Here is a 23659-nt window from a genome sequence, read left to right on the forward strand (position 1 = left end):
TCACCAGCAGGGCCTGGCAATCAGGCTGCGCTCAAGGAACACTGAGCCACGTGAGCGTGGGGCTGGCCTCCGCAGGTGGCCACGTGCGGGTCCAGAGGCCGAGCCAGGGAGAAATCACAGCCTCCAACTCACAATGGAAACATCAGGTTAAAACAAAGAACATGGCTCTCACTCCCTTCTAGCAATCCTTGAAAAATACCTTGCAAAACTAAGGTTGTTTCCACCCAACTCACTGTTCCTTTGATTCATTCATGCCCCACTCAGTTCCCCTCCTGTCAATCAGACATCTCCGGTGCACAGCGGGCTCTGAAGAAGAGATGGAAGTGGCAGGCCCCTGGTCCAAGGTAAAGATGCGCTGAGTTGGCCGTGAGTGTTGTCACAAGGCACACCTGGTTCCAATCCTGGCAGGCCCCTGCCTGTGTGTCCCCACTGCAGAAGGGGGACTAAGAGCGGCCTCAGAGTTGGTGCCGCGCGAGGGAGGGAGGTACTCCTGGTAGCCTCGAGAACACTGTCTCTGTCGTCCCATTTGATAGACACAAATACCCCAGTGAGGAATACAGGAAAGGCGCTTGTCCCAGAGAGCAGCTGACCTCACGCAGTTCCTCTGTGACACCGGACCTCAGGCAGGTCCACACACCCCAGCAGGAACCTCCTTGGTCTGCTTAGCCCCCGTGATACCGTCCAGATGGGGACATCCAAAGCGACCCCTCTGCCCCCAACTGCTTCTTTTCCAGACACCTGTGGGGGCATCTCGGCCTCTTCTCCATTTCTTTTCTAGCACTTACCATAATCTGTAATTATTTATTTGTGGGTGCTGTTGGCTCCCTCTGCTTTTCTGCAGGTGCCCTTGGGGAGGGGCCTCATCTGTCTTGCTTCCTCTCGGCCCCATTTCCTCGATGTTCTCAGTGGGCTGGACCTGGGCGGCATCTCCCTTCCAGGACCGATATTTAGAAACTGTCTCCAGGCAGTAAGCTGGGGCAGCCGCACCGCTCACCTTCTCTGTTTTTGTTTCATTTTGTTTTTTGACTGCACTGCACAGCTTGTGGAATCTCAGTTCCCCCCAGCCAGGGATGGAACCCAGGCCACAGCAATGAAAGCCCAGAACCCCGATCACTAGGCCTCCAGGGAACTCCCACCTCCTTTGTTTCTTGTCTCTCGCTGCCTTTTGTTGCCTTGATGTCCGTTGTTTTGAGACCATTGTTTTGTCTATTTGGTACATCTTTTGGATGTTGGGAGGGGATGGATAGTGATGCCAACTCTGGGCCTTGTTACTCCACCTTGGCCGGAAGCTGCAGTCCCAAATATAAGCTTTTAACGCTGCATTTCTTGACTGAAAAGACAGCAGCTACTGCGAAAAAGCAAAACTGAGTCCGTGTTGTTCTAAATCGCTCTCTGGTTGCCAGTCTCATTATCTTTACAGGCATCAGGGGTGTTTAATGAATACAGCAGACAAAGCCTCATTGAGTCCCAGGAGGGAGGGTGTCGTGACCCCTGAGATATCATGACAGCTCCTGCCTGTCTGTCGTGTTTGCAGAATCTTGGCAGGGAGCGAGGGGGAGTGACAGAGAAGTCAGCTCCGCGGCAGCCTCGTGTCAGCGGCTTCACGCTCTGGTGGCCTCAGCACCCTCCTCCGTCTGACCACCTGCCTCTCACAAGGCATCACCCTCCCCTTGAACCTTGGCGCCGAGTGGCTTCCTCTCCTCGGCCACAAGTGACCTTCCCCTTGCACATCAGCACCTCCTGTGTCTCCTCTCCTCTTGGAGCCTGCCGCCTCCTTGAGCAAGGTGATCAGGTCTTGGCAGCTGGCATTAGACCCGGGAAGGGCACAGGTTACATCTAATTCACCTCTGTACTCCCAGCTCCTAGCACGGTGCCAGGCACAGAGGGTGATTAGTAAATATGTGGTGGATGAATGAACAAATGAATGAGTGAGTGAGAACCTTCATGATTCTGTCTTCTCGAATGTGAGCCATCCGTCTGCCCACAGGGTAAATGGTCTTATCACATCTGGAAAGGAGTACTGGCCACGCCCAATGAGAAGGAAGTTCAGGCAGGGGCAGACCTGGCCTGCAGCCTGAAGATCCTGGGGTCCTAATCCTGGCCCCTGGGAAAGCTGCTTGATCCCCAGCCTCAGCATTTATTCTCTTTTCTGAAATGACACCTCCTAGGCTTCCTCAGACTCCGACATCCCCTGATCTTTTCTAATGTAAAAGGCATGAGTCAAGCAAGGATAAATAAGGATGCATTCTTTGAACACAATAGCTGTTTTCTTGGCAAAATCCAAGATTTATGCCTTGGACTGTTTCACAAAACACCTCCCTTGCTTGGGGTGGTTTCCTCACATGCAAGTGGTGAGCAGTACACTGCTGAATATTAGAGGGGGACCCTCTGCAGAAGGACCCTCTAGAACAAACCTCCCTGCTTTCATTATCAACTGTGTTTGAAAAAAGTCAGCAAGAAGGAAATTCCCACCTCATTAACAGCGAATATAAAGGAAAGAACATCACGAGACGCACTCTGAAATTTAGCGTCTAATTCCAAACGAAGTTTAGAATCAACCCTTTCTTCTGTTTCAAGTTGATGGAATTTCTCAACAGGGGCCCTGGTGGCATTCTGGAGGGACAAGTCTACCTTGCGTGGGAATATCCGGGTCACTGTTGTTAATATCCATAGCTGCTAGGCGACCAAAGACAGCCCCCACACCCGGATTTCCAAATGCCCCCGGGAGGGATGCTGCCCCTGGCTGAGGCCACACACTGGTAGATGAATGCCCTGGCCATGGGAGTGTTGGGTAAATTGTGGGCCACTGGTGTGAGGGTTACCATGGGCTGCAGGCTTGGCCCTGGACACTTGCCCAGAGGTGTCATAGCCTGGGTGGTAGAATGGACAGAAAACAAAATTGCTTCCCTTGGCAGTGAAAATGCAAACCATTGGGGGCCGGGACCCCGTGTATCTGGTTGCTCTTCTGATTCTCCAGCAATGACCACTGTTGTGGGGAGTATCTGTCCCCAGTCACCCTGGGGAGACTGAGCGAAGCCAGAGGCACCCCCAAGATGAACAATGAGGGGGAAGGATTTTGTGTTTGATATTTCACAGAAAAAGCACTGAAGAAGTTCATCATGGGGAAAAATGAGAATCCTTTCGGATTGCCTCTCCCTTATTCTAGAGTGTATTCCCCTTTTGAATTCTATATTCTCTATCTCTTCAGTGTTGCACTTTCTAAAGGCCGGCTTTCACCGGGCTGAGAGCAGCCGTGTGGCTCAGTGACATCCTGTTCCAGTCATTTCTTAGGATGCGTTTCTGAATCTGCTTGGCCTCTGTGTGGATCTGAGCTCCACCTCTGGGGACCTTGCACCTGTTAATGGGGCTTTAGCACCTGTTCCCTGGGAAGCACATAAAGGCTTCCTGGATCTCCTAATCCAGATGCAACAATGCCACAATTTGATAACAGTTTGGTAACCTGTAACCACTCCCTTCTCTCCATCTTTCCTTGTTCCCAACAGGAGTATACAAGAGTACAAGCACTTGGGGAAAACAGCACGGCAATTCCTTACGTTAATCATACACAAACCACAGGATCCAGTGATCCCATTCCTAGGTGTTTATCCGAGAGAAACAGGAACACGTGTCCATATCAAGAAAGTATGTCTATACCATGTGCGCAAATGTTTATAGGAGCTTTGTTCACAAAAGTCAAAACCCGGAAACAGCCTAGGTGTCCATCAGCAGGTGAACAGGATAAACAAATTGCGGTATATACATACAATGGAATACATCTCAGCTATAAAAGGAAGCAGTTACTGAAATATGCAGCGATGTGGGTGAATCACAAAACCACTGCTATACAAAGGAAGCAAACAAAAATACACAGGGCATGATGCCATTTACGTGGATTTCAAGAACAAGCAAATCTAATCTGTGACTTTAGAAAGCAAAACAGGGTTTTGCTGGTTGCCAGCAGGGCAGGGATTGAGTAGAAGGAGGCACAGGGAAGCTTTCTGGGGTGATGGAAATATTCTATGTCATGGTAAGAGGTGTGGCTTACACTGGTGGACGCATCTGTCAAAGCTGATCAGATGGTACACTTAGGATGGGTGCATTTCACTATATGTAAATTACACCTTGATGATTATAACAATAACAACATCATCAATAATAGTAATTTAATAATGAAGCCACCCATGGTGTCCTTTGGGAAATCTGTCACTATTCCCTGTTACTATTCCCTGTCATTTTCCTTTGGGAAATCTGTCACTGTTGTACCCTTCGAGGTGCCTATTATTATTTTTTTTTTTTTTTTTTTTTGCGGTACGCGGGCCTCTCACTGTTGTGGCCTCTCCCGTTGCGGAGCACAGGCTCCGGACGCGCAGGCTCAGCGGCCATGGCTCACGGGCCCAGCCGCTCCGCGGCATGTGGGATCCTCCCGGACCGGGGCACGAACCCGTGTCCCCTGCATCGGCAGGCGGACTCCCAACCACTGCACCACCAGGGAGGCCCTCGAGGTGCCTATTATTAAGTCTGGGGCATAGTTTTGATTCTTTTGCATATATTCACGTCTTGAAGAACTGCCCCAAACTAGTAATGTCTGTATGTCTGTCTGTCCTCCCTTACAAGCCCCCTGTCTCTTTCCCTCCCTCCCTCTCCCTTTTTCTCTCTCTCTTTCCCTCACTTCCATTCCTTTTGCAATTCCAGGCAATTCTTTCCAGTTGGGTCTAGGTCTTCCAGAGCCTCTGGGATAGGCTGTGTGATGTCTCTGCTTTTCTCGGAGCCGAGTAAACCGGCTCTGTTGCAAGCCTCATCTACACCCGTGTGTGGGTCCACCCACACAGCTCACACCAAGGGGGAGGACAGGTTCACCCCAAGGACCCCACAGACTGAGTAACGACAAGGGTGTCCTGCAGCACCCACGTCATATGCTTTCCAAATTGTGGCCACCCTGTGCAGGCTGAGACAGCTGCGGAAACCCACCACATGGACCAACCCAAGAAGGGAGAAAATTTGCCTCTTGCAAAAAATTAGCTTACGAAACGGACGTTGACAGGCCTCCCTTTCTCTCCCCCGCCCATCGTGTTCTGCGGGCCCTGCTCGTCACCCTCACCTTCAGAGGAAGCAGATTTAATGTCCCAACTGAGAGAATGAGATGTTCTGTTACTTTTCATGGGAAATTAAACCCGACCCTGCTGTCAGTTAGCTCATGCCAAGGGAGGATGGATGGCCCCGGGTGCGGTGCTTGACCCCAGCTCGGAGCACGTTGCCTGGCTGGAGGCCAACCATGATGTCACCTGCCGCTGGGCGGGGGTGGGGACAGCAGGACAGGTTGGAGAGCCTTCATCTGGGTGATGGATGGCGGTGAGACCAGCCTTGGTGTCACCCGCAACGGTCCAGCTCTGATGCCGGCTGGGACCCACTCATCCAGGGGACGCTCAGGCTGCTCCCGTCTCTTTCAGCTCCCAACGCTACCTCGTGTCCCACTGAGGAAAGCTGGTGGTCGGGGCCGGTGATCATCATCGCGGTCTGTTGTGCCTCCCTGGTGTTTCTCACTGTGCTTGTCATCATTTGCTACAAAGCCATAAAGAGGTGAGTGCTCACCCAGCTCTGAGCCCAGAGGGGAGCCCAGCTGGGCTCAGGGGTCCTCTGCCCACCCCCATTCTGTTTTTGGTTGTTTTTTAATAATAAAAATTGTTAAGCGTTTAAGAAGCAGAAAGAATGTACAGTGAACACCCATCTACCTTCACCCCGATTCAACAGTTACCAAGATCTGGCTAATATTTACTCTCTTTCCTTTTCTTTGTATCTTTTTCTTTGCTGAAGTATTTAAAGTTGATCTCAGATATTATGCCCCTGTCCTTTTAGGGGGTTCAGCGAGCAATTTGATGAGCGCCAATTATATGTCAGGCTCGATGCAGTATAAAGCTCCCCTATCCGTAAGTCGCAGGCCCTGCTGTGAAGAGGTCTCTCCAGGCCTGGGAGCATGGAAATAATCCTTGCAGGGTGGGTGATGGAGCGGCTGGAGGGGGTGCCATGCTGGTTTGGAGTGGGAACTGGGTTTGGGAGTCCGATCTAAATTCAGACTCCAGTTCAAGCTGTGTGACCAGGAGGAAATCAGCTCTCTGGCCCTCAGTTTCCCTATTGGTAAAATGGGAGTCAAGAATAACGGTCTCACCCTGGGGAACGGTGAGATGCCTTCTGTGAATGGCCTGCATAATATGTATACTCTGCAGTGCCTGGCATACAGTACGTGCTCACCAAGTACTGCACCAACTTTCACTGTTTCCATAGTCAAAGACAGAGGAAGAAGGCTGACAGAGGAGGGAGCGAGGTTCTCTTGGGAGGAGAGGTAGTGATGCCTCAGAGAAGGTTTTCCGTGAATGTGCCACCTCAGCTGGGTTTTGAAGGATGAATAGGAGTGTTCCAGCAGGATCATGAATGATCCAAACAGCAAATTATCTTTCAATAACACTCTCCGTCATTTCTGTTAACTACCATCTCACTTGAGTTGGGGTGTGCAGCTCAATATGGTTATTGTTGGGGCCTGAGGAGGTTTGAGGTGTGTCCAGGGCCCTAAGTACGGCAGAATAGGCCACGGTGTGACACCCCCTGCACTTACAATACAGTAGCTCTGGCTATGTCCTTTGATTTCCAGTTCTTAGCCTCCTCCAAAAAAATGGCCTCCCTGGCCTTGGGGGATGTTAGGGGAAGATAAAATCGAAAGACAAACAATAATGTTGCAAAACGCCAGCGGGCCATAGGGATTGTTAATAAGTTTTTAAGAAAGTTTTAAAAAAATTCCCTAAGGCCCAAAGTTAGAGGATCTATTCTGAGCAATCATAAGACCAAAGTTATTTAACTTTACCCTTTTAGTCGGTTGTTCTGTGTGATTTCACTTTAATAATTCAAAAGCAGAAAGAGTAAAATATCAAAAGTCTTAACATGCATATGGTCAGGGCTGCATCAGGCCAACAGCCTGGGAGTGTCCTGGTGACCAGGCAGGAAAGGCAGAAGTCATGGGAACTCTGATGGGGATGAAACAGCATTTGAGCTGAGAGCCTGCTGCAGCGGGAGGACGATTTTAAGAAGCAGAGCAGGGGAGGCATTCCAGGCACCAGGAAGCCCCTGTGACGGGGCAGATGAGGCTGGAGGGAACCCTGAGCCCGACGGCGGAGGCGTCTGTCCCACCAGGCGAGCTGTTGGCCCGTGATTCAGTAGACACAGGGAGCTACTGAAGGTTCTGGGGGAACAGTGTGCAGGACCCACCTGGGGCACTGCCAGAGAACGGGGCAGTAGTCCCCTCAAGGACCCTCCTTCCCCCAGAGACAGGCTGCAGCATCTTTTTAATAAGCTCAGGCACTTCCAAAAGATACAGCGTCGCTTCTGCCTCTCTCTCTCTGCCCCAAACTCTCCTGAAGAAATGGGCTACCTGCTCCAAGGGCAGGAGGGCAGGGCGAACCGATCAGAAGAAGCTGACGGTCACAGCTCCGCACCGTGGCGTTCCGGCCAGCGGTGGCCTTGTTTCGGCGGAGCGGCGGCCGTCACAGAAGGTGTGTGGAGGCCCCGCCCTCACCTCCTTGGAGCAACCGGAGGGGCCTCCCGTCTCCTTCCGCTGGCTCTGGGCTCTTGGTTCCCGGGTCTGTCAGCCGCCTGGAAAGACAGAGAACTCACCCCAGACGGCTCAGTGGATCCCTTCCATGGTGTGTCTGGGACTCCTTCCCGGAGGGTGGGCGGGGCTTCCTCCCAGGTGTGTGGGCGGGGCTTCCTCCAGGGGGTGTGGGCAGGTCCACCGAGCGGTGGAATTCGTGAAGCATTTCAGGACTAAAAGCGGTGGAAGCTCTTAGCACCCCTAGGACAACGGAAATAATACAAGGGGGAACCTAGAGAGCCCGGAGACTCGAAAGAAGGGCTAATCAGCAGGACCTGTGGTTGGAACTGCGGGAGATGCAGCCCCAAAACAGCAGGTGGGGGGGAGAAAACTCCCCACCCTTTCTTTCTCCAGGCTCCCAGGTCTCCTGGAGGTGCCTCCCATTGGCCAAACCCAAGAAACAGAGGAGCCCAGGAGATACTGCATAGGTGTCAGCCTCCTGGGCCCACGTAGTAAACGGAGCACAGTCCCTCTTCTGCCCCAGCGCCCAGATCAGCAACCTCCTCTGGGTGAAGACCCAGCCCTCTGCCGTCCAGACCCTCGCAGTCCAGAGAGGGCATCCCTGGCGCAGGAGGACAGATAATCAGTGACAGGAGGGGCTGCTACTCACGGTCAGTGGGGGCAGAAATAGAGGCCAGTTCTCCCAGAAGCCTCCTGGAAGGAAGCTTGACCTGGGGAAGGTGGGTTGGGGGAGGAGCAGCAGAAGTTACGCCCGGTGTAGGAGAGCAAATGCCCCCTCCCGGCTCCCCCAGTTGACCCTGTAAGAGATAGCCTGTCGCCGGCAGCTGTCTGTGCATTTCTCTCCCGAGTAAATGGAAGATTTCTTGCTCACAGTCAATTCTTTTTGGTTAATAATTCATCTGAAACATGCCTTTTCTCTCAGGAAACAAAAGCATTGCATGTCGCTATAAAACCATTGAAAGGAAAATTCAGCGATAGACCCTGCTTTCTTAAAAAAAACACTGTCACAGCCTGGAGTCCTAGGGGAGGATTTCCAAGAGATCTTTGTGAATGGCCACAACACAGCCTTTTGGAGCCAGGTTGCTGGGAGGATGGTTCTAGGATCAGCTGGGATGGGAAGGAGATGATTCTGGAGATGCCAGCTCGGCTTGGCATGTGGGTTGTGGCCGCAGGGATGAGAGAGACGGGGTGGGGGGGCAGATGCAGAAGGAGCACCCCCATGGTGCCCTCACTGGGCATTGACCTTGATGGGAGGTGGGGTCTCCTTAGCACTTTCCACACACAGACTCAGTGACTCAAACTTCATCCTGTGACTCAACAAATGTTCCCAAGGTCCCAGCTCTGTGCTGGGAGGTAAGGTGCTCAAGGCATCCAGGTTGGGAGATCCCAGAGGAAGGGGCGCCTCACCTGGACCTGGGGGCTTGAGAAGTTTTTTGGAAGGAGATGGGCATCCCATGCGTTAGTCAGTGGGACTAACACGTACAGTGGCCCCCAAGTCCCCTGTCAATCACCCAAATTCTGGAGGGTTCCCAGCCGTGGGGAGCCCATGTGGTCTGCATTTCAGTGGCTCCTTGCTCTGAGCTTGCTGTGACCACGGGATGCTCAGGCCCCAGAGCCCTTGGGCGTTCTGGACCTCGTGCTCCATCCAGGCCGCTTCCCCACCCCAGGCCTGGCATGTACCTGTCATCAGACAGCAGGACAGCCTGGAGCTGTTAAAAGAACCCAGAACTGGGAGTCAAGACCCCCGCGTTCTGTTCCCAGCCCCAGCCCAGCTCAGTGGGTATCACTGCCCTCATCTTCAAAGTGAGGGTCCCTCAAGTCTCTCTCCGGTTCCCTGAGCCTTTGTTTCTCTGTCCTGGCATGGCAGGCGGACCACTGCCGCTAGGTCCTTCCACCGCCCAGATGTGTAAATGCTGGGCCAGGGGCCAGGGCTGTGCTTGGCCTGGGCGCTTTGGCGGTGGGCGCTTCAGGCACAGCCCCTGTCTTCACTGCACACATCCCTAGGGGGAGAAGTGGGTATTAATCAGATTGCCCCCCAAAGGACCGGGAATTACAATGGGAGAGGACTGCCTGCAGGGGAGACCAAGGCTCTGTGAGCAGGGAAGACAGAAGAACCTCTTGGTCCAGGGCGGGACAAGGACCTCAGACAAGCCGGAGTCAGCGAGAGGCATGGAGATCAAGCTCCAAGGTGTGGGGTGCCCAGTGCCTGGGTAGGAGGTCCAGGTGACACCCCACAGGCCTGTGGGCCCTCAAGAGTGAGGTCGTTCTCCTAGGTGGGTTTGCAGCTTCTCTGCCGGCCACACCCTTCATGCAGAGGCTTGCGTTGCAGAGATGGCCTCACCCCTCCCAGCCCCCTCCCTTGAGCTACCCCCACTCCCAAGGCACAGGAAGAACACCCTGCTTCCTTTGCTGGTGCATGGCACGGGTCTTTCACCCTCTGCCACCGATTTGCCATTAAGCCACTTGACAACCATTTCCTTCTAATTTACAGGGTATTGGCTGAAAGACCAATAAAAGGCTGCAGAACAGTTTGGCCGATCCTGCAGGCTGCTAATTGCAGACAATAAGCAAGCATGCTGCTCCCTGGGAGTACGCTGCGGGGTGCACACGTGTGCCTGAGAGCGCCTGGGCACCCGCATCATTGCTGGGCTCCCGCGCACATCAGCTTTTCGTGGTTGAGTTGCTTCCAGGAGAACAGACACTTTTGAACACCCAAGGGCCTTAGAACCCACTGACCGGCATAGGCTGCTCAGTGAGCCAGTGCTGGGCCACACATATTTATCGAGCACCTACTGTGTGCTGGGACCTAGATGTCAGGGATGTAGCGATAAACAAGACTGGGTCCCTGCCCACCCCCTCCTTCTGGGGGAAGCAGATCAAACATACACACACTGGCAAATTAATAAATGAAGTGCTTTAAAAGACTGAGTGCTATGAAGAGGAAAAAAGAGAGCCTCGGGATAATGAGGGAGAGGAAGAGAAGAGGGTGGGAGAGGTGCTTCCCCTACCTCAAGTGTCAGGAGTGCCGTGCGTGCCTCTGGAGGCGGCTTTATGGTTAGAAAGTATGGTTAGGGCTTTGAACGTTCATTATCACTTTTTAATTTAATTTTTATTTTTATTAAAGTAACACATGCGCATAGTTAAAAATGTCAAATGAGTCACAGCCTACTAAGAAAACCAGCAGCCCCCTGATTGTCCCTCTTTCACCCCAAATCTCATTCATAAGAGGCAAGCACTTTTTTTTTTTTTTATTTTGGCTGTGTTGGGTCTTCGTTTCTGTGCGAGGGCTTTCTCTAGTTGCGGCAAGCGGGGGCCTCTCTTCATTGCGTTGCGCGGGCCTTTCACTGTCGTGGCCTCTCTTGTTGAGGGGCACAGGCTCCACACGCGCAGGCTCAGTAGTTGTGGCTCACGGGCCTAGTTGCTCCGCGGCATGTGGGATCTTCCCAGACCAGGGCTCGAACCCGTGTCCCCTGCATTGGCAGGCAGATTCTCAACCACTGCGCCACCAGGGAAGCCCGAGGCAACCACTTTTGGGTGTTCGTTGTTCCTTCTGGTATTTCTCTGCATATTCTAAGTGATGTGGATACTCTATTTACCTTTTCTTTCAATCTGAAACATTATCAATTGACTTCACTATAGCAGACACAAGGTTCGGGACCCTAACACTACCCACAGACGTACAGAGCACTTCCCCGCTTCCCATCCACTTCCTATAGGTGTCTCCTGTGAGAGGTTCAGTGACTAGCCAGTGTCTCCCTTAGTAAGTGATAATGTAAATATTGATCCCAGCTGAGTGAACTATGATTCGTTTCCTTCCCTGGAGTGAGCAATGCCTCTTCCCAATATGGTCAAATACATCAGGTGATCAATCTGTCAGTTCCATGTTTGTCTTGGAGAATCCGTCCTCCTCTGCAGGTGGATGGTAGCTCTCTGGGCTTGATGCACAGCTGTTGCATTCTCCAGCAGCCTTCCAAGCTCCCCTCTGGGAACTTGCTGCCCTCAGCTCTCTCCCTCTCCTTCTCCCACTCCAGTTCTTTGCTTCTTTAGCTTGACTCCATCGTGGAATTTGTCCTAGATCTTTCCTGAATCATAGACTCGATAGCAAGTCCGTTTAGTGAAGTTAGTTTTCTTTTTAGAATTGACGTGCTTTCTGGAGCTTTGGGATGGCCCAGAAGAGGGTTAGCTCTTACTGAGTGTGTGGCAGGTCAAGAAGACCTGGTTCCCAGGCAGCTGGAATGCCATGGAGGAGGGCAAAGGAGATTCCTGTGATGTCTGAGCCACAATAAACCTCCGTGGTCGTAGGAGGAAGCTGAGACCTGGATGGAGACGAGACGTGGCTCAGGTCACAGAGGGGTCCAGCCCTCGTCTCACATTCTTTGAGGATGCAGGGAGCTGCCCTCCTGGCTTCCAGCTGAGTCCTTACTGCTCACTCAGGACCCAGCTCAAACACACCTCCTCGGACATGGCGCCCTGGGCTGGGGTAGATCTTTCTTCCCCGCCAAGTGCTAGAGTTGTAGCTCTCCCTGGATTTACATTTCTGCTTTCTGCTCTAGGTCGGTTAATGTTGGTGTTTGCATGTGCATGTGCTCGTGCACGAGTGCGTGAGTGACTGTGCACACGCACGCACACGCACACAACAGGCACATTAGACGGGGGAGTGGTCGTCCTGTCTCACTCATCTCCTCTCTCTCCTCCACAGCGCCTGGCACACGCCTGGCACGTGGTACTCTTCCATGACTTCCTGTGGTGCGAATGGAGGCTTGTTTGTACAGACTTGCCAGAGTCTGCCTTTAAAAATGACAAACTCTACGTAGAATTTCAGTAAACTTAGTCGTTTTGTTCCTCTCCCTCTGGGTGAGTGAAGTAGGATCTGCTCTTAGAGTGAATAATGTGTGCACGGTTTTAATGCCTGGCCTCACCCCTTCATCAGCTTCCTGACCGTCTGCCGTGTCTGCCCCCTCCCGCCAAGCCCCTTCCCGGTACCCAAGATCCAGTGCTCGCACACTGACTCAGCAGCCCCCTGTCACGCCCGGAGAGGCCTGGCCTCCCTGCCACGCGCACGTGACACACTCTCAGGCTGAGACTGCCTCAGAGGAGGCAGGCCCTGCCATCTGCCGCCTCCCCTTCCGCCCCAGAGGACACGCCCAGCAGCCCAGCCCTCTCTTCCCTGACCTCTGCTGAGCTGCCTAGTCAGGGTCAGAGCAGGGGCCAGAGGAAGACCAGGTGGGCTGGGTCCAGGATTCGGAACAGGAGTGGAACCTCTTCATCCAGCCCCAATTTGCCGTGAACTTCCAGGAGCAAGAAATTCACCTCGAATCCATCTTGCATCCCTGGGGTCTTGAGCCTGAGGTTATCTTTTGCACCAACACCTCTTGGGACAGGTGGGGGCCTAATGCAGTGATTGGGTGCTTGAGACCCAGCCTTTCCCATCTGCCACTTCTATAGCAGTGCTGCTCCCCGCAGGCCCCCAAATCCAACCTCTCTGGCTGGAATTTGAGACTCTCATGTCCGGCTGTACCGTGAATTAAGTTAAAAGTAGTACGCTCCAGGGAGGGACCCTTTGGGCATCGGTGTTGAGCACAGATGCATGGCTGTGCTCAGAAACCGTCTGACTTCCTTTGGGACCTGGGCTGGATTCAGAGAGCTGATTCCAGTGCTTTGCGGCAGGACCAAGACTCAACCGTCTAACTCCTGGGCCAGCACTCCTTCCCCTGAGCCACGCTGCCATCCTCTCGGCTGTCCCAGTGGTGGGACCAACACACAGATTTCTTCTGAGTCCCAGATGCCACAGGATCTCTCATTATTTTTACCATCACCACACTTCTCCCTCCAAGAAGAGACTGGGCCCAGAAGGGGCTGGGGCGCAGGGTGTCCTGACCTGCCCTGGGCTGGGATACTTACTTGGGCTTATTTGTGCTTCTCCCCCGCCCCATAGGGGTCCACATGCTGTGGCGGGTGATGGAGTCCCATCCTGGCGGTAGGAGGCGGGCTGTAGGGACCAGCTGCTCTGTCTGCCCGGGATCCTCGGGTCAGGAGCCCTGTGGGGTGCACCAGTGGATGGGAGACTCAGACGGGTCCCTGCTTCTTAGGCCTTCTCTTGTCACCAAGAAGCTCCATCCTCCCTGAACTCGTCTCTCCAGACATTGGGGCAAGGCCATGGGGCAGGGTGAGGGGTAGACAGGAATCCCCGATACAAGGAGTCCTCTGATGGCTCCCACTGCACTCAGAATAAGATCCAGATGCCTGGTCCTGCCAGCCAGGTCCCGAGGAGGACATGAGTCCCAGAGCCTCCCCAGTGCCATCCTTCGACTTGCTCAGCAGATGTGGCCGAACAAGGAAGCCCTGGTGGTTGGTGGGGGGACGGTGAGCACAGGGGACGCGACTGGAGTGCAAGGTTCCCCAGCCACGTGCCTGGCTCGCCTTCCCCTGGTGGTGGCAGAGGGTGCGGGGCGGGAATGGGGCTGCTGCTCCTCACGGTCAGGGACGCCCTCTGTGGCCCAGAAAGGCTTTTCTTTGGCTTCTTGACGAGGTTTGGAGAAATCTGCAGTCTACAGAGGCATCTCATGGTAGAACCCTGTGTGTGTGTGTGTGTGTGTGTGTGTGTGTGTGTGTGTGTGTGTGTGTGAGATATGTGTGCATGTATGTGTATATGTGGGGGGGGCATGTATGAGTGTATATGTGTGTATGTGTGGGTTTGTGTATTGTGTGTGCATATGGGTGTGTGTGTGATGTACGTGCAGTGTGGTATGTGTGGGTGCATGTGTGCGTAGGTATGTGTGTGTGTGTCAGGAGTGGGCTGTGGGGAGGATGAATGCCTTTGGAAGAGGGGGTCTGAGACCTTTAACCTCACTTCGCTGAGAATGACCCTCCGTGGGGTGCGTGAGACAAGAAACCAGACGACAGCCTCCCCCTCAAGCCCTCAGAGCTGTTCTTCGCTTCCAGTTACCCCACAGAGCAGGGGCTGCGGGTGGGGCCCGTGGCAGCCGTGCCAGCGTTGACCGAGAGGGCTCCGCCCGCCCAGGCTGGACCAGCCGCTGCTCTGCAGGCAGTGAGGCATCGGCGCCGCCCTCCAAGCAGAGAACGGGGGCCCCTGTGCACCAGGCCGGGGTGGGGTGGGCGTGGGGTCTCAAGGTGGACAGCTGGGAGTCGGGCACAGAGCCAAGGAAGCGCTCACTTCCCTTTCTCTTGGTTTTAGGAACCAGGCCATGTAGGCAGCCGTTTGCGCCCATCTCTTCCCACACAGACCGGGTGGAAAGGCCTTTCTTTGGTTTAGCGGGACCTCCCCGGCTGGCTCACGGAGGGGCCCGGCTGGGTCCGCACAAGCCTCCCTAGCACTTCAGGAGCCCTGCAGGGGGCACACTAGGTGGGAAGTCTGTGCGGACCGGAGACCACTGGCTGCTCCCCACTGACCCCTTTCCAACCGCAGTACTGAGAGCTAACACACACTTATGGGGCGCTTACTGTATGCCAGGTGCTCATCCAGGGGCTTGACACGCATTAACGTATTTAATCCTCCCCACGGGCCTATGAAATGGACACCATTATTGTGCCCATTTTATAGACCAGGAAACTGAGGCCAAGAGAGGTTAAGTGGCTTGCCCAAGGTCCACAGCTAGAAAGTGGTGGAGCTGGGTTTACTGAGCCTGATTCTTCCTCCCAGCACTTCTGCAGCGTCACCCTGAAGAGCCGTGCTTAGAGAGAGGACGGAGATGGGGTTCAAGGCAGAGGCTTGTCCTGCCGTAGGTGAAACTCCAGCTTCCACCGGGCTCCAGTGAACCCCGGAAGGGCTTTAGGACTGGGCTGCCCAGGGAGCAGAGTGGGCGGGGGCTCAGCTCCAGTGGGGAGGGGGGCAGACCAAGTTCACTTCTCAGAAAAGCCCTTGGGGCAGCTACTTCTCCCCTCAGCGCACCCAGGCTCTGGGACTGCTCCTGAGGCAGTGTTGCGCCAGCCAAGAGTTGCCTTCTTTGCCGGGTGGAGCCCCTGCCGAGACCCCCTTTCCTGTCTGGGAAGCTGGCTGAGTCACTGAGGAGGCCCTGGAGCTCTCTCCTGGCCCTGCCCCCAGTGTCCCTCCAGCCACTCCCTCTGAGCCACCGTTGCCCCCAAGGCCCCGGGAATGCAAAGGGGTCTCCCAGACAGCAGCCTGCGTTAGCAATGTCTCCTCTCCTCCTGACAGAAGGAATCCTGCTCAGTTCCTACCTACTCCCTGAAAAGGGCAGGAAGGGCTTCCCTGGTGGCGTAGTGGTTGAGAGTCCGCCTGCCGATGCAGGGGACACGGGTTCGTGCCCCGGTCCGGGAGGATCCCACATGCCGTGGAGCGGCTGGGCCCGTGAGCCATGGCCACTGAACCTGCGCGTCCAGAGCCTGTGCTCCGCAACGGGAGAGGCCACAACAGTGAGAGGCCTGCGTACCGCAAAAAAAAAAAAAAAAAAAAAAAAAAAAAGGGCAGGAGCTCTGTGCCCTCCAGGCTTTGTCCATTTCCCTGTGAGTTCCAGGACCCCTTCATCTCTTCATTATCCACCCCGCTTTTTTTCTTTTTTTTGGCTGTGCCACGAAGCATATGGGATCTTAATTCCCTGTCCAGGGATCAAACCCGTGCCCCCTGCAGTGGAAGCGCAGAGTCTTAACCACTGGACCACCAGGGAAGTCCCTCATTATCCACCCTTGAAGGCCCTTAAGCCTCATCTCCCCTGCCCTGGACCCATTGCCGCTGAGTTTTCAGACCTAGCCCAAGAGTGAATATTTATTAGGGAGAAAAACAGAAAAATCTTTGGGCCCAGAGATTTTTGCCTCTATTTTCTGGAACCCTGATTCTGATGAAATCCCTCTATATTAATGATAAATTTAGGAATCTCACATAAGTCCATCGGTGGCCTCATGTTAGGGGCAACAAAGGATCCTACTGTAAGAATATGCATCCCCACACCCGATTTTCCAGGCTGGGTAAAACTCCCTGAGTCAGAAATCAAGCCCACCCAGCGAGGTCAGAGCTGCTTGAGGCCCCTGGAAAGGGGTGGGTGGGACAGGAGGAAAGGTAAAGGAGACGGAGGGAGAAAGGCGCAGGGGAGAGGTCAACTCAGAGTCCGTCATTTCCAGAAGCCCATCACAAACACGGCAACTTGTCTGAGCCCTTTCTGAATTCCAGAAAGTGTCTGTAAGCATCTACATAAATGGGGTGTTCAGACCCTAGAACATAGCATGTGCTGGGTTAAAGCAAAATGCGACAGGCTTCTGGGGGGACTTGAGAACTCTGGGGAATCTCCAAGAGGAGGACGGAGGAGGGCCTTCCTAAGGTGACTGGACCACAGAGCCCTTTTGGCAGGGGGCGGGGGGGGGTGGGGAAATGCCTGCTTTATCATCAGTAGCAGCAGGATGCTGATTCAGCAGAAAGATGTCTGGACCAGGACATGGTAGTGGGTGGTGTTCCAGGTCCCACCACAAACTAGCTGGGAGGTCCTTGGGCAAGTCACAGCTCTCCCTAAGCCTCAGCTGCCCCATGAAATGAATCCCATAACTTCAGGCCTATCTTCTTCAGGGGGCCGTTGTGAGAGGGGACAACCACAGGGGACATGTGATAACCATGTCACCTCTGAACAGGCCTGGTAGTCCCACCCCGTGAAACTACTGATAAGCTGCTCACAGACCCTCCCTCCCCTAAACTAATCACCAAGGCCTTTATCCCATAGGCATCAAACAATCTCCACCTACCAGGCCTTCTCCTGATGGGTTTGGGGAGGCTCTGAGGACATTTGAGAAGGCAGATGCAATCAGTCCCTAGGCTTTCAACCATGACCGCAAGAGTTCAACTTAGACAACACACAAAGCCAGTTCAGGCGCAATCCCAGCATTATTGGGGATACAGGAGGTGTCTGAGCTGCTGCCTCATGGGCCTCAGATCCACCCAAGAGACAGCAGGATTGTGGCATGGGGTCGGGCTACGCAGCATGTATGGCATGGACCTGTTGGGAGGCTGTGGCCACTCAGGCCTGGGGCTGGGGGCCGAAGCCCTCCTGAGCCATGCAAGAGAGGAGGTGGGATTTGAGCCAGGCCAGAAAGCAGTGCTGTGAATTCAGAGTCTCAGCAGAGTGGGCACGAGCCTTCTCAAAGCCATCCTCCCAGCCTTCCCGATGCCCTGCGTTTGTAAGACGAATGGCTCCTGGGGTTAAAGGGCCTCTGGAGTGAGTTTCAAATGGCTCGATGTGAAGTGTTTGAGAACCACTGGGGTGCACTAGTTTAGTCTGGACATTCGCCATCACCACAACCACCACCGTTGCCATCTCTACTGTCATCATTATTACCAGTACCTTCAACTGCACCACCATTACTATTACCACTGTCATCATCGCCATCATAACCACCACCATGACCACCACTCTCATCACCACCATCAACTCCACAAGGACCTCCACCCCCATTGCTATTACCACCACTTCCACCCACCATCACTACCACCTTTACCATCAGTGCCACCACCCGTCATCACCATCACCGCCTCCACCACCATTACCACCATTACCACCATCCACTTCATCACATTTTCCACCTGCCTTTGATCACACAGAGATAAGATTATAAAGTCCAACTACTGGCACCTCTCCTCTCTTAACCGTCTGCACCCCAAATATTCATCGTCATGTCTGTTGGCTCATAATCAAAGAGACCAACCAAAGCCTGATATCATACTAGGCTGAGCATACATTCTGGTTTGTCCAGAACAGTTCCAAATCCTGCCTGTTGTCCCTGCTTCATTATTCACAGCTCCCCTCTTTCACTGTCAGCTACGTTTGCATGACATTATATTGTCACCCTAGTTTAAGACCACATCCCACTTCTGATTGAGTCCCACGAAGATTAGCACCCCAAGGATGCTGACCTGGAACAGAGCCTGGCGGGAAAACTAGGAGGGTGAGATACCCCTCGCCAGGCTTCAATAACTAATGGATACCCCTGCCTCCCCCTCCCTTGCCTTCCCGCTGCTGCACCGGCCCCCAGGAAACCCCTGAGAAAAGAGGAAAACGGCACCGGTGTTGCTGAGTATCCCATGACCTCCTCGCACAGCAACAAAGGGGTGGACGTGAACAGCGCCGTGGTGTGAGTCTGCAGGCCCTGGGCCGCTGGCCAGAGGGGCACCTCGGCGGCACTAGTGGACACAGGAAAGCAGGTGGACACGAGCTGACACTGGGCTTGTCGGGACTTCATTGCCTTGCAGGACTCGAGCCTCCCGAAGGAGAAACCATACTCTGCCCAGCCTTGCCCCCTGGTCAGTCTGTGGGCAGGGGCAGCGGACACCATGCTGAGCCAGGCTCACCTGCGTGCAGCACCCGGGGCAGCGCTGCCACCCGCGGCCCCGTCTCTTCCTTGTCTTGCGTTTGATCCGTTGACTGTCTCCGGGATGCTGTCTAAAGCACACGCTCTGAGAAGGCAGGGAGTCTGTCTGCTGGGGCGGGGAGGCATCCCCCTTTAGCCAAAAGGAAACCTCTCCTCCTCCCCAGGAAGCCCGCCTGCTTCTTCCTTGACCAAGCTGTCCCCAGCAGAAGCCATGGGCGCATCTGGGAGACGTCCCCGTTCAAAGGTGCTTCCCACACATCTGTCCGCCGCCCCGTCTGCAGCTGTCTCAGTCTTCAGGGCCTGCCTTCTCCCTCCCGTCCCCACCGACGCCTGGGGCCCCTGTCTGCTGACCTCCTGCCACGGAGGGCCGTGAGCCCAGCCTACAGAGTCCCCTCCGGACCCAGCAGAGGGGCCCATTCACACCCCGGGGTGGAGTCTGGCCGTCCAGGGAAAAACGACTCACTGAACCTCAGGCCCGGGGCCTGGGAGGGGCAGGGGCCACTACGCCTGTCCTCAGGTTCATTCCCCCACCTGACTCTCAGAGGAACCAACGCTTCCATGTGAGCCAGGCCCTGCCTTTCCCCCGGCAGAGGCCGCCACTTGTGCCAAACCCACCGCCGCCCCTCTGGGCTGGGCCCACCCTGCCTGGCGCTGGGGCCCCTGATGCTCCGCTGAGGCCTGGTACCCAGACCCTTCCCTGAGAGTCTCCAGGCCTCCCGTCACCCAGAAGGAGGCAGTGTTCTTCCTGTGGCTTGCTTTGAATGTCTTTTATGTTCTAAAAGCGCTGAACCCTCCAGAGTGGTTGGTAGATGAAGGGAAGAAAAGGAGATGTGAGGAGAAGGACCCTCCAGGCCTGGTGACCCCCATCTACTGGCCCGGTGACCCCCATCGGCCAGCCTCTTTGGCAGTCGGCCACCTGCCCCGTGGGCACATTGCTAGGCCCTTGGAGACAGCAGCCTTGTGGTTCTGCACAGCCCATGCGCTGGGAGAACACGCCCCGCGGTTCCCTCACTGCCCACACACCTGCTGAGAAGGGACCCGACCCAGCCAGCGGCTCCACTGGCTGGCTATGTAGGGACTTAGCCTGGGGACCCTGACCGCCTCCTAAGCCATCAGTGTCGTTCTCTGGGGGGTGTTTGGGCCACAGGTGAGACTTTCCCATCCAGGGGAGACTGATAGACTGAAAACCAGTCCCCATTTGGGCTGAACCTTGAAACATCCATTGTCCAGGAGCCCTGGTGCCCACGGAGTTGTCTGTGGGCCGAGCGCAGGGAAAAAGGTGAGTGTGCTGTGACCCTGACCAGGTCCTGCTCCCAGGTCAGCGGGTACAGGCTGAGGACAGGTCCAGGGCAGACTCTCCCAGAAAGGATTTTTCCTGCTTTTCCATTTTCCCCGTGCGTTGAGGCCTGAGTGTGGGTGTGGATTGGATTTTGCTCTCCCTGTGCACCTTAGCACAGGGCCACCTGTGGCCTGCATCCCTGGTGAGCACGTGACAGTACTCACGGTTCATGCCGTCCGGTTCCCAAGGATGCAGACCTGGGTGACAAGCGGGCCAGAGGCTGTGGGTCCTCAGCGGGGCACACCCCACCCCAGCGCACTTCCCCCACTGCCTGCAGCCTCCTGCTGAGTCCCCCCTGATCCCTGAACAGAGACCCAGGCAGGACCCCAGCCCTAAGCACACGCCATCCTGGGTTCGGAAGTGATAGGAGAGCACCTTCAGGCAGAGGGAAGGATCCGAGCTAAGGGATCGTGGAGTGCTGGACAGCCAGTCTCGGGGGGACCCCGAGGGGGGCAGGTCACAGCCCGGCTTTTGCACAAACCTACTGGTCCACCTTCCCCAATCTGAGCTTAAATTTAGGAGGCCCGGATTTTGCAATTAGCCTAATCCTCCAGCCCCGGCGAGGTTCCCCACGAGGAACCCCAGTGGACCATCCATCCATCACTCTGGGGCCAGTATCCCCTTCCCTGGAGACACACAGCCAGGACTCCATGAAAAGCTAACGTTTGTGCGTAAATTCCCCCAAATTGGGTTTGTCAAATCTCCTCTCACCAGTTAGTGAAAACTAAGAGAAGGAACCAGTTTTTAAAAGAGAATTCACTTGAGAACAAACCCAGAACCGGCCATTTGGAAGACAGCTCTCACGGGTGCAGGGGGAGAGCCCCACTGGATTTTCAGCTTAAGCAACAGAAGCAACAATAAAACTACCCCAGCCTGGTGTTTGAGCTTAGAACTTTAATTTAAGGAGTGTATCTGCAGCCCCTAAACACGGACCAATCCTCAGACTAGTCTGAACTTTCGAGAACGAAATGCACATTCCTTCTCTGCATTTTCTCAAATAGGTATTTTTCAACCGTCTCCTAGTTGAGCCCAACTTTCGAGTGGCATATAGATCCCCCAGCGTTTTCAGGTGTTCCTTAGACGCTTCTAAAGTCAGTTTTAGAAGAAAGACTAATAGCTGTAAAAATATAGACATATATATTATGTATAGTTATATATGTATATTTAAAGAGATATCTATATCTATATCTAATTACTGTACTCTCTGAATCTGTACAAAGTATGATTTAAACAGCCCAGGTAGTGTGAGATATCCAATGCATGGATGTAAATACCCTGAGACCTGCCTTCCTAACCGTGTGCCGAGAGTACCCGGGAAGATGGCTCTTATTCCCAGGAGTTCTGTCTCAATGGACAAATACACGCGTCGGGGCCGTCTTGCCCACCAACAAGCCACTGATGTCGACTCTGTGCTGAGATGTTGCACAGGAAGCAGGACGGGCAGCGCTGGGCGTGGGCTCCGTGTTACTTACGACGAAGAAAGCATCATACCTTTTTATTTTCAATAAAAATATACTTATAAAGATGGCTGTCAGCTGTCCTTTGTGGCGGAGTGGGGAAGGAGAGAGCGGACTGAGTGTGGTGGTGTGGTCCTTCCCTGAGGCCCTGCTATAGACCCAGGTACCTTGGGTACCTGGCTGGCCGTGGTACTTTGCTTGCCTGGTTTCTATATGGTTTTATCGTAATGCCCCGAGGCTGGCATTTGTGGGCATTCCAAGGTACCAAGCCTCTCCGTCAGCCCCAACCCGGCCACACTGATCCTTGACTCAAGTGAGAGGAGGGTGGCCAACCATCCCAGTTCGCCTGGGACTGGGAGGTTTTCCTAAAATATGGAACGTTCAGAGCTGAAACGGGAAAAGTGCCTGGCGGACTGGATGAGCCAGTCACTCTAATTTGACAAGTGCTCACGGGAATCAGGGGGGCCAAGGATCCGCGGGCCACGCTGGAGGGGAGATGGGTTACTTCTGTGGCCAGTGACGGGCCTCCTACTATATCTACCCCCAGGTCTAGACCTCGGCCCTCAGGGTCAGTCTGCAGCTGCTCAGATCACTGTGGTGTGGCCTACCCTGCGCCCCCAAGCAGAGGGACCCCAGCCCCACCAGGAGCAGCCCTCTTTCCCTGTGCTTTTGGAGAGAAGAGGCTCCTGTCTGATGGGCCAGGCAGGATAGAGAAAGAAAACAGTTGCCCCTGCAGCATCATCGTTTTTATCTGAGGAGTGAGGAAACAGTTTGGAGACGGAGTGACAGCCAAGGTCACGCAGACACAGGAAACGGGTGGGACTGGGGTTTGCACCTAGACTTGGGTGTCTTCAGCATGCAGCCACTGGACACGGCTGAGGGGGACCCCAACCCAGACTGTCTCCCCACAGTTGGGGTGCTGCTGGACCCCATCACCTCTACCTGGGTTCCCCACGGCTTCAGAGTCAGCTCCGTGGAGGCAATTGGGAGGCCCCTGTGTGCCCGGAGTTGGGGGCCTGGAATTTCTCCAAGCTGACAGCCCAGGGGGATGTTGGCTCAGTGCAGCGGCTCTGGAGGAAAGGGCCTGTGTCTCAGGCATCTGGGGTCAGGGCAGCGGAGGGGAGCCGTGGAAGTCCCTGCTGAGAGCCAGGAGGCTGTCATCCCAGTGGCACAACCCCCGACCTCCACCTGGGATTCCACGAGCTGTCATTTCCCGAAACTTGACACGTGTCCTGGCAGACAGTAGGCGCACGGTGGGTGGTGGCCACCATTGCTGTCACTGTCACTGCTGTCATTAATAAAAGGCTGCCACCCAGGCCACAGGGAGAGCTCCTCCGCCCACTGGCCACTTACCCGGGTCCCCTGTTGGGGGCTGGTGAAGATTCGGTGGGGCACCTCCGGCCTCGCTCCCGAGCACCCCAGCCTGGCCAAACTCACAGCAGCAAAGCCCAAGGCCAGCAGGGCGTGTGGCAGGGAGCACCAGGCCTGGGTGTGAGGCTCTGCTGACCCCTGCAGGTGCCCGGCGGGCAGGAAGCAGCACCAGCCTAGTCTCGAGAGGACAGGTGCTGGGGAGCCGTCAGCCCAGAGAGGCAGAGTGCCCCCGCCACTTCCCATCTCCACTCCGCCTTTCTGGGGCTTTTGGCCACGCTTCCAGCTCCAGACGGAGACCAACACGGCAAAAAACGGCGGGTGCTCCGGCTGCCTGCCAGCCCCGTGCCCACCCATGAGCCTCGCCCCTCGTGCTCGGGGTCCTGCTGCCGCCACCCATGTGTGGGACACGGTGAGATCCACAGATGACCGGGATGGCCGCACGGAGCTGTGCTGGAATGACTGCCCCTGGCCAGTGGGGGGCGGCTCTTCCTCCTTGCTTCCCTCAGACGCCACACTGAGACTCACCGTGTGTGACATCTCGGGAGACGGTCCTGTGAGGTGGAGGGAGCA

The 23659-nt window shown here is 54.8% G+C and overlaps 1 protein-coding gene across 3 annotated transcripts in view; it reads left to right on the forward strand.

Moving 5' to 3' along the window:
- PRIMA1 (proline rich membrane anchor 1) overlaps nucleotides 1-21739 on the forward strand; it is a 62728-nt gene extending 40989 nt beyond the window's left edge. Inside the window, exons 4-6 of one of the 3 annotated variants that reach the window (XR_009518201.1) lie at nucleotides 5448-5577; nucleotides 14793-14960; nucleotides 18587-18697. Coding sequence is in view for 2 of the 3 variants with exons in the window: in XM_060003336.1 (XP_059859319.1) it covers nucleotides 5448-5577; nucleotides 18587-18689 (233 nt within the window). In the remaining variant the exon portion in view is untranslated. Of the gene's footprint in view, nucleotides 1-5447; nucleotides 5578-10088; nucleotides 10926-14792; nucleotides 14961-18586 lie in introns of those variants that run through there. The other 2 variants (XM_060003336.1, XM_060003337.1) reach the window with 2 other exon arrangements.
- The last annotated feature ends 1920 nt before the right edge of the window (nucleotides 21740-23659 follow it).

Source organism: Delphinus delphis, chromosome 2 (genome assembly GCF_949987515.2).
Source record: "Delphinus delphis chromosome 2, mDelDel1.2, whole genome shotgun sequence".
NCBI lineage: Eukaryota > Metazoa > Chordata > Mammalia > Artiodactyla > Delphinidae > Delphinus > Delphinus delphis.